The following is an 11195-nucleotide window of genomic DNA, read 5'->3' as shown; positions in this document are numbered from 1 at the left end:
CGTATCAATTTACATCCAATACACTAAACTTTTCAAAAAGTTTATTAAACCAGTTAAATATAAAAATATTGAAATTAATAACTAAGATAAGATACAGCTAACTTTTGTAAGTTTAAGTTTTTAATGGGATCAAAAGTTTTGACATTAGCTATTTTCCGTAGCAATTTTTTATTACGATCGTATTAAGATGTAAATGAAGGAAAATTTTAAAGACGAAAAGTTTATTACTGTTTATAATTTTGTTACCATTTCAAACTAGTAAATGTTTTGTTAAAAGTATTTTTGTTTTGTTAACAGAAGTTTTGAGTTTTTAAATTGAATACTTTAAATGATGTCTCACACCATGATGCTACCAAAACAATGGGAAAACGTTGGATTAACAACCCAACAGGTGCCATACAAGGTTGGTTCTATTATTAAAATTAAACTTAAACCAAATTAGTATGAATTGTTCCAAAGTTGTACAATAATTAAGTAAAAACTTAATTTTTAGTTCAAGAAATCACTATTTGTAATATACATTTGTAATGATACAGGTATGCTTGTTTGTATTATCATAAAGACTTTGTACTATATTTGATGTTTATTTTAAAAACTATAAATTATCTTTTATAGATGAATTTCCTCTACAGTATTAAGTTTAGCATCAACATATACGTGAAAGAGTTTGAAGTAACAAAAAGCTTTTTCTTAATTGCAATTTTTTTTCTTCCTCCTTAAAATTGCTATAATTTTTTCTTCAAATATATCACTTTAATTACAAAAAATAGTTTTTAGAATTCAATATGTAAATTTCAAGCTTTCTTTTGCTTTAACTTAAAAGCTATTTTTGACGTTAAATGTTTGAGTTATCAAATTTAAACTAGAAACTTGTATTGACTAAATTAGTCTTTCACATAGAGTATATCATACTATAAAATGTTTTAGTTATTGCTATTTTAATGACTTTTTTCAGATAAAAATATGTTTGATTTTCTATGACTATTAAGTGTTAAAAGATTTAACTAGTTGTTTAAATGGTTATAGAACTTTTTTGGAAGTATATGACTTTTAAGCATTATATCTGCTATTAAGTTTACAATACTTATGTTGTTGTTTTATAAAATAGTTTGCTATTAATTTTAAAGATGGAAAGGCTTTGAAGATTTTTAAAGAACAATTAGTACTGATTTTTCACTAGGTTAAACACTTTTGTGTATAAAAGACTTCATTAACTTTAAGACATGTAAGTGCAATTACAAGGAAGTAAGACTTTTATTTTAGTTCACAACACATAACAAAGTAAACTCAGCAAATCCTTAATTAAGCAAAACTGGTTCTACAATTTATTTGAACTGAGAGAATATTCTCAACGTGGTGTCCCGCTCATATTGAGCAATTAGCTTGTTTAAAGTGACTGATAAGCACGAAAATAACTATTTGCTTAAATTAAGCACATCACACGTCATAAGCAACCATCGCCATCCAAGCCTCCGCCTCCATCAATTAAGCACCCATCTCATTTCCCAGTGGCTACATATCACCCCATCGTCAATGTGATAATTTATGTAATTAATCCCCCACACTGCTTGTTTGCTTATGTTTGTTTGGGTAACGAAGTTATTTTGATATAATATACGACCCTTCTCAATTTAAAGCTCTCATTAAACAGCGTACTCAAGATAAGAATGGTATATTTACTCTGTTGTTTTTAAGTAATATCCAACAACTAGTTAGGTACTTTTTTTATTTACTTTACTTTTATAGATTTAACTTTTGTTATATAAAACACAGTTCTTTAAATCAAAGTAATTTTTTAACAGCTGTTGCATCTAAAATACCAAAGGTTTCCAACTTGCAAATACCAAAGGAAAAGCTGTATTAAACGTAACAAAATCTATTTTCAAATGAATAAGTTTAAATAAATATCAAATTACGGATAAATACACTGCAACGAAGGTGTGAAATTGAAACGGAAATGAAAATGGCGCCAGTTATTTATTTCACTCTACGGTGACTGAATACGCCATTTTGCAAAACGATCAGTTTCCGGTTAAAGAAGTCTTCTGAGTTGTAAAGTGTATAAACAAGCAGCTTTGGTAGCGACTTCTGTAAACATTAACACGCTTTTGGTTTTGTTTCACAACAAAATTACCTGTCGGTATTTATAACGTACACTTTGCGAACAATGTAGAGTAGTTAGTTTATTTATAACTTTATCTTAGGTATAAGTATCGCTCTTGTTACTATTAGGCTATTTTTACTTCTTGGTTGGCAATATAAGTTAAAAATTATCTTATAGTAACTTTATCTCAATCAAACAAATACTAATATTATCAATTCTATTTTTAATTATATACAAATAAAAAAAACAATTTTACATATTTGAAATTCTTCCTAACACTTAAATACAAAAGTTCGTAAGGTAATTTGATTATAAAATGAACAAACAAACAGAAAGACAATTTATTTTCAGCAATATTAAGAAATTAAGGAAGTTGCTTTAAGAAATCAACAATACCAATGAAATGACGTAATCACTGATATAAATTAAAATTGTAATTTCTGCTTGGCGCGCAAGGAAATTGATAACTTTATTTGCATTTATATTACTAATGGCACGACCAAGCTAATACGATATTATTTTTTGTTTGTTCTCTTTTTATCTTTACTAAACAATCAAAGCTCGTCGAATGATTACAATTTACTCATTTGCTTTGTTAATATTTGCTGTGTTGTATTAGTTACCAAAAGAGATTTTATTTTTTACTTACAAGTTTGTTGCGTAACGAGTTGTATGAATAAATAATATTTATGTAATAAACGTTGAGATTTGAGAAGCTTGTTTGTTAGCTTCGTTTTTGAGGTTTTCTATTTTAAGAATGTCTTTTTAATTGAGAGTCTCAAACGTTATGTAAACGTCTTTTAATGCACCAAAATTTAATTATATCTCAAAGCAGACTAGTAAATCCACAATTCGTGCTCGCATAATTCAATTAAAACTGAAATTAAACTCAGAGAATACTTGAGCATCAGCCGAAAAAGATGCTTATCTGATGTTGTTTTGAGGTTCATTAAAACTTTTCTTTCTTTTTATTTTAAACAAATCAACAAGACTCGAGATGTGACTCAATGAACGCGAAAACACAAGGATTAAAACAGACAACGACGTATGACTAATTCCTATTTGTTGTGGCTGAGCACCTTCGAGCGAACAAATCAAATCTATTCTAATGAGAATAATAAAGCTTTCTATTAAATGTGTTTCAACTACAGTTACCAGGGCGTGCACTGTTTGTTGTCATGGAGATAACCCACATCGTGACTATTGTCACACCAATCAACCATTTTATTGTCACTTTCTGCGAGTTTTTGTCTTTTGCGCCAGATTTATTGCCTTAATAAATGGCAATGCGACTTTTATTTGTCTGCTTTCCTGTGTAATAAAGCGTAGTTTGTAATCTATTTTAGAGATTTTTTCCGATTGCTGATAAATCTAAACATATTTAATTAGTCAAACTACAATAAATTTTATTATTCATTTATATTAAAAGTAATATCTTAGTCATTGTAAACTTAAGTAAAGCATATGAATAGTTTAACTATTTCCATTATAATATTACCGTTATTATTTTCGTTAATATATTATAGTTTATAATAAATAAATCACTACCGCATAAAATTATGAAACTTATTTAATTTAGTTATTTTTTTCTAATTACAAGATGGAGAGGCCAGCTTACAGCACTCCGCCTCCGGTTGAAAACACTCCGGCCAACAACGAGTGCCGAATGGTCGAACTGAGGGGATCAAAAGTGGCGTCATTTCAAATAAATAACGAACAGTTCATTTGTTTACCTCAGGTTAACTTTTTTTATTACTGTTTTTTAACAGTTACCAGCACGCAGAGTTAACACTTTTTTTTTTCTTTTGTTCTTCATTTTCAGAGGAAACGTACCTTTATTTTGGTATAGATTTTCAACAAAAAACAATTAGAAGTATGAATAAGTTAATATTTAAGGCGTTCGATTTGTTTCTGAAGCACTTGGTAGGAGGGTTGCACACAGTTTACACGAAGTTGAAAAGATTGAGTATACAACCAGTTGTTTGCAATGTTGAACAGGTCGGTTGTTTATTTAATGAATTAATATTAGAATTTCGTACAACTTATTTTGTTTGTCATCAACAATTTGTTTCTTAGGAAAAATATTGTTTTTTTAGCTTTTTTTTTTTGTAAAATGCAATCTTTTTAAAACGTTTAACAATCAAGAGTTTTATTAAGATAGTGCGCTGTCTAAATCAAAAATATTCTAAAAAGTTAAAACTTTGTAAAAACATTATTTAACAAACTCATATTTTCTGAAAAACTAGTTAAAAGTTTTATGCTGTTTAAAATATTTTTACCACTTTAAAATGCTGGCCTGTGCAAATACGGCAGAGTACGCGTTTTCAAAGTTTCAGCTAAAGCTGGCAAAGTTTGCTTTCTTAAATCAGTCACACGGCCTTTTATTTGTGCGTTGACTTTTTATTTGATCAAGACGCCGAAGCGAAGTGATTGAGCACGAAACCCGGCAGAAACCAAACATGTGTTTTGAAGGACGAGCCTCTTGAATGAAAACTTTCTCTCAAACCGCATATGAACTGAGGCGCCAAACGATTATTCAAAACTTTCTTTTCGACTCCCTTTCCGGGCCCCATTATTGCGGCGACATGGTCCCGTAGGCTTAGCTGAACTGATGCCGCGCGATAAGATCAGACGCAGGAAACGACCCGGGTGGAATTAAACAATAAGCAGATAAAAAGACTGCCGGTGTAGCTGCGGCGAGGCACGCTTGGCTTAAGTTGATTTGTTGGTTGACAACTCTACTTTTATGTTTAACGAATCTCTCTGCGTATTTGCTTCGCTTCGCCTCTGAGAATGACAGATTATTCTTTGCAAAAAAAAAAGAACTTTTTAGTGTTTGCAGCTATCATTGTGATTGGTTTGTTTACTTTGTTGAGCAAATAAACCAATTTTTTCTACCTAAACAGGTGTAACATTGCAAATGTTTAGGTTTTTCTTTGAAAAATTTGGACTACAACTTGTAGCGGGACTAAGTTTGTAAAAAAAAACGTAAAATTTGAGTTTAAAAACGTTGTACATCAATAAGTTAAGAAAGAAACTGAAATCTATAAATTAAATCAGATTATGTCGACCACAAACTAATTTGAATTTGTAAACGCAATAAATCGTGACAAAGTGCGATGGTGGCACGGCATGATGATCTGTTTGCACAACACAATATTTAAAAAATAAAATTACTTCTAACAACTTCACTATTTCTACCTGTAACAGTTGGTATATGTAAAATAATCTTAACTGTTTTTTATTTTAGTTATATTTGTTTACCCCTTAGACTATGATAAAAATAACTACTCAGCAGGAAATTAAAGACACTATTACAGGCTTACTAAGTTTTATAAAGCTATATATAAATAATGAACTCAAAATTTTATTGATTCAGATATAAATAAATTTTAAATATTTATCAAACAGGTACGTATACTAAGAGGAAAGGGAGCTATTCAACCTGGGGTAAATAGATGTAAACTAATAACAAAGAAAGACTTTGAAACTTTGTATCAAGACTGCACTACCGCAAGGTTTGTATTATACGATTAAATACAGTTTTTTAATTTTGTTTAAATTCTTTTATATGGAGAATGTTAAAGTTATGATTACAGTGCAAGTTACTTTTTTCTTTTCGTAAAACTTATTTTAAATTAAACTGGTTTGCTGATCTTATATAACTGTATTTAGATTTAAATAGTTAATGTTTCTTTTTCTTTCTTCCTTAACTGTGTAATGTTTTTTATGAAAATATTGTATAACGTGTATTGAAAAAGTTATATAAAACATATCACTACGTGTTGCAATGACATCAACTTCTGAACATGTTAGACAATAGGAGTAGTTTACACTTAATAAAGTTTACAAACAACAAAATCTTTCATCGAGTTATCAATTAGCATTACAATAAAAGCTTACAAAAGTTCGGCTGCAGGTCACTGTGGGTCAAGCTTTTCGAATAAAAATAGAACTGATTGAAATAAAATTTAAGTCATGTACTTAACTAAAATTTAAAAATACTTTTGTTTTTGTTTAATTTAGCAAGAACAATAATTAACATATTTATATGTTTTTTTGTCTCCTGCACGCGGTGTATGTTGCCAACTTTTTGCTGTTTACTTTCTTGTAAGACATCAAAAGGGATGGTGTGCAGCCAAAAGCGTGGGTCAGGGGCGGGGTGTTGCTAGTTGTGTTTTGTGAAGCAAAAAGGAGAACATCAAAGCGCGCTCAACCCAAAACAAAATCCATCAACGCAAACAAAAAGTAACAAAAATCAGTGGCTGTCGACAATGCGAGCGTGTGTGATTACTGAAGCGTTTCTCAGTTAATCTTTGAAATCATAAGTCCAATGATGATTTGAACTCACAGTGGATGTTTATCTCCAGTTCTAATTTGCGTGTCAGTTTTTTTTTTGTATTAATTAACTCTATTTTTGTATGTGCAAAACGGATATCTTGTAAATCTTTCCAGTTTACTGGCAGAAACGGGTTTTTTTATCACTCTTTTGTTTAAACTTGCTTATAAAAACAAAGCAAAAAAGTATGTATTATCAGCGTAATGAAGCAGCTTGCAATACAATACATGAACTGACCTTTTGCATTTACCGTAGCTCTCAAGATACACATCTCGAAAACAAATGTGCATTTCCGCTTACAATGCATTTCAATGATTGTAAAACCAGTTCAGGCCACTTATCGTGACTCAACCTAAGGTTAACACTCTAAAAATAATAACATTCGTGATTTGTACAACTTCATCTAATCTGAAAAAGTTTTTAAAGTTTGCACGATTATAAAAGTACTTATTAGCTATTATTTAATAATGACTATTTGTTTGTTTTTAAGCAAAAATGAATTTTTTGAGTTAATTTTGTACAATTTAAATTTTTCCATTCCACAAACAAATAAAATTAATTTTTTAAAAGACGTCTTTTAAGCAACAAAGTTTATATATTTTTTCTAAGCATCATAACAAGACTTATTGATAATTTATTACAATAAAAAAAAACAAAAAATTATTGCAAACGTTTTTTTTTTTGTAGTAGCAGCTATAAAAGTATTATTATTGTTACATTTGAAAAAAAAGAGATATTTGTTCTCCTCTTATAAAGTAGAACCCTCTATTTTCTTTTAAATCACATGTATAATATAACATTGTTAGTGTTACTTTAAAATTTTACGTAAATTAAACTGTGACTAATTTTTTTTATTTGTCAGCTTTAAATTTTTGCAAACTAAACTAAGGCTTAATCTTATCAGCTTCGCATAAAGTTTCAATTACAACTGATTTTCTGCAAATTTACATTTAAACCAGCCTAACCTAAAACCTAAAACAAAAGTGCTAATCACCGATTTAATTATCACGAAAAACCTATGTACTTAATTGTGAGGACAATTGGTTGGGGGCAAGGGTCGCGCTTCGGTATGAGTAATCGGTACGGCAAAAACAAAAAGACAAAAGTAATAGAAAACAAACTGGCTGCGGATCACAACAAACACCGAGAGATCTCACAAAAGACAAAAGTCAATTCATATCACGAGCTAGACGCGAAAGTGTTTAGGTTTCTTTCGAAGTGAACAACAAAAAATTCGCTTTATAATCAATCAGCTCATTTTGACATATTTTGTTGATCAGATTTATTTTTCAGCTGAGATAAGAAAATAATCGGTCAGTTTTTTTTTTACAAAAGTTTTCAAAATTGAGTCTCATTCAACTTTCCATCAAATTTTATTAATGTGGACACTTAAAACGGTATGAAGAAAAATAAAAGTAGCTTTAATAAGGATTTGATGGAAATAAGTTGATTTTTATTTTAAGTATACTAATTGGCAACTGAATTAATTTTATGCGTGAGTGTGACATTGAAGGTGCCGTCTTCAATAACTTTGATAAAAAGCTAACTAAAACTGTAAAGTTTTTTGATTTATTGTTTAACTTTACTAACAAATTCATACTTGTACAACATAAGTCATCGAAGAAACAGTTAACCAATTGCTCTAAACTAGTAAACAAAGAAAGTTTATTACTTCCTTGAATATATAACAATACTAATTTACATAACTTAACAACTTTTACTTTCATGCAATGTACTTCACCTTTTTCAAAATCAAGTGAGTTGGTTACTGTGGCCATTGTTTTAACATTACGAAAAAACGTTTCTTAAAATTAGGTTTTGAGTCTGCTTCAATTGTTTTAAGGACTAACGTTAAACTGATAAACACACTTCCAAATATTTTCATTGTTTTTTAGCTGTTTTTGGAAAGTTAGTCAACTATTGTTAAAACTTTTGTTAATTCTAAAGTAGAGCAAATTAAATATTCTATTATTTAGCATACTTATTGTTAGAAAAACTTTAAATCCTTGTTTTAAACATTTTTATCTAGTAAAACAATATAAATGCTCTATTGAATAATTCAAAAATCAGAGAAAATATGTTATTTTTTAACTTTTTATTTGCAATAAGTTTTAACAATAACTTAGTTTCCTTGATTTTTGAACTATTCAATAGAGCATTTATATTGTTTTACCAGATAAAAATGTTTAAAAAAAGGATTTAAAGTTTTGCTAACAATAAGTATGCTAAATAATAAAACTTTTATTTGCTCTACTTTAGAAAAGCAAAGTTTCAATTTCATCAGTATCATTTTTTTTTATTGTATATACTTTTTATATTAACCTTAGATTTATAATACACATTTGTCAATTATTTAATTTAATGTTCTGGTCGTATTTTTTAAGCTTTAAGTCCATAAAAGACCTGTTGCATTTTTTAACTTCCTAATACACAAACTATTCGAAATAAAAAACAGTCAATACGTAACGTTTTATCAGCTTAACTCTACGTACAATGGTTTTATAAATGACCAAATCAATCAAACTTCCAGAAAAAGCGCTTTCGTATAGCAATGCGATAAAGTTTAGGCGACGTAATTACCATTTAAATGAGATTTCAATAGAGGTTGGGTGAAGCAAATTAAACAATTGATTTTGCAAATGATTTACTTTACGACAGTCTGTCCATCTTAACATTGGTATTGGTGACCCTGTTCTTAAATTTAAGTGCACATTTGTGTTTTTAGTTGTAAATCCATTACTAACTGTTTCGTTTCATTTCCTTTTCAAGCTCTGAATTCAAACTTTCTTATTACACTGAATTTTATTGAACTTTGCAGCTTTTTTTCCTTTGACAATAAGTAACAGTTACCAAAAAAAAGTTTTTAGCTACCACAAAAGCCTTTTATTTTTACTAATCATGTGTTCCAAGTAAGTTATGGTTTTGTTTCTCTTCTTTTATAAAATTGCTTACGCATTTAAAGATTATTATGCTAGTTTGTATACTGTTTTATTTATTAAGCTATGATAAATAAAAACATCAGTATTTTAAGTTCTAAACCACAAGATATTGGGTCATTATCAATAATTAAAAACTTACATGTTAAAATATCTCACAGAGTATTTAATATTATTTATCAATAACTATATTAGTTTAATAAAAATGGCAAGTAAGGCTTCTGATTAAGTTGTAAACTTATGCAAACAAGCTTCAGTGCATGACGTTTTAGCATGTGCAAAGAATTTCAACCACTTAAAGGTAGATTAGCTCGTTTTATGTTAACTTATAAATGAGTTTTATCAATAATCAAACATTGAACACTTAATAGTGCATCTTAATTTTAAATGTACTTGAGTTAAGTTCAATGTTTGATCAATTTAAACGTATCAAAAAGGATTCATTTTAAGACTTTTTTATCTAGTGCTTTTTAATAATATGTATTTCCGTTTTCGAATACTTTGTAACTCACGTTCGTATATTTTATAAGAATCATTTACATTAACACGTCATTATAGAAATTATAAAACATGAGTAAAATAAAGTTATAATTTAAAACTATTTAAACTACTAGTTCAAATCTAATTACTAAAAAAAAATTACAAGACTAAAAGGAATGTTTTGAAACTGTTTATGCACTATTTAATTAAGCATAAGGGTTAGAACGTTGCCTGTAAAAGAAGCTAAAAAAGTTAATTTTTTGCCGCAACTTTAAGCTTCTACAGTCGATTGATAATCAATAAAACCCGCCCTACGAACAGAACACAACTTATGATCGACAAAACGCTTAAAATAATGAATCATTTTGACTTTTCAGCCATTTGAGCTTAAAAACAATAAACATCTCGGCATTCAAGTGGTGTACTGCACAATATTTTCTTCGTTTTTGACAGCTACTCTTCAAAACTTTGCGCGCTGCGTATTTTTATTGAATTAGCTGCAATATATGTAAAAGAAAAAATTTTTGGGTTGAGTTTTGAGGGGGCGACATCAAAATGAGCTGTCGATTTAAACGAATTACGCTTTCTTATTTTAGATCATTTCCAAGTCTGTGCTCAAAGCTCTGTATATTGGAATGCATTTATTAATTTTTACTTTACTAGCGCATTTAGAAATTTCTTTTTTGGGTGCATATATTTAGTGTCGCAATTAATTAAATAACTAAAAAGTTGTCTACTATAATTACAATAGCTTTTTTTAGAAGAGCTGAACATTAACGGTAGATGACCCCATTGGAAATTAATTGATAATTTTATCTAATCTGATCGTAAATAAATATCGTCAATACTTGTTTTTCGTTTATGAAAAGTTTTTACTTTAGTTAAAATAGAAAACGAATAGTTTTTATTATTATTATTATTTTCTAAAAGTAAAGGTATGTTATTTAAATATTTCTTATAGGCAGGTAAATAAAAATGTTTTTACAGTCGCCCGGGACGCCCCCCAAAGAGATACCCAATGTTGCCTCCGACAGACCTGAGCAATCATCATGGAAATAACATGACATCTCAGAGCAATGTAATTTTTTGTTGTGCATATTTTTGTTTTTAGAGCTTAGAATGAATTACAAAAATTGATACTTATTTTGTGTTTTCGGATATTTTATATATTTCATAATTTCGTTTATTAGAGTATGATCAACCCAGTTGACTTGTTCCAGCACAATAAGCGGTTTAGATTGGATAAAATTAGTCAGCAGGATCTCGCAAAAAATGACAGAAAAAGTTAGTTTGAGTATTAGTTTTACTATTCAGTATATGATATTAAAAAAATAGA

At 28.8% G+C, this 11195-nt stretch overlaps 1 protein-coding gene across 1 annotated transcript; it reads left to right on the top strand.

The window, feature by feature from the left end:
* Positions 1–296: 296 nt before the first annotated feature.
* LOC145846841 (dachshund homolog 1-like) lies at positions 297–11143 on the top strand (the record flags this gene model as incomplete). The annotated part of the gene is made up of 6 exons (XM_082953427.1): positions 297–403; positions 3705–3842; positions 4001–4102; positions 5516–5622; positions 10847–10937; positions 11050–11143. Coding segments are annotated over exons 1-6 (607 nt in total), but the record flags the coding sequence as incomplete, so codon positions are not given.
* Between the last annotated feature and the right edge of the window lie 52 nt (positions 11144–11195).

The sequence above is a fragment of the Thalia democratica genome, unplaced genomic scaffold (assembly GCF_965202585.1).
Source record: "Thalia democratica unplaced genomic scaffold, ktThaDemo2.hap1.1 HAP1_SCAFFOLD_677, whole genome shotgun sequence".
Classification (NCBI taxonomy): Eukaryota; Metazoa; Chordata; class Thaliacea; order Salpida; family Salpidae; genus Thalia; species Thalia democratica.
The sequence above is the reverse complement of the archived record's forward strand: the minus strand, read 5'-3'. Positions and strand labels throughout refer to the sequence as shown.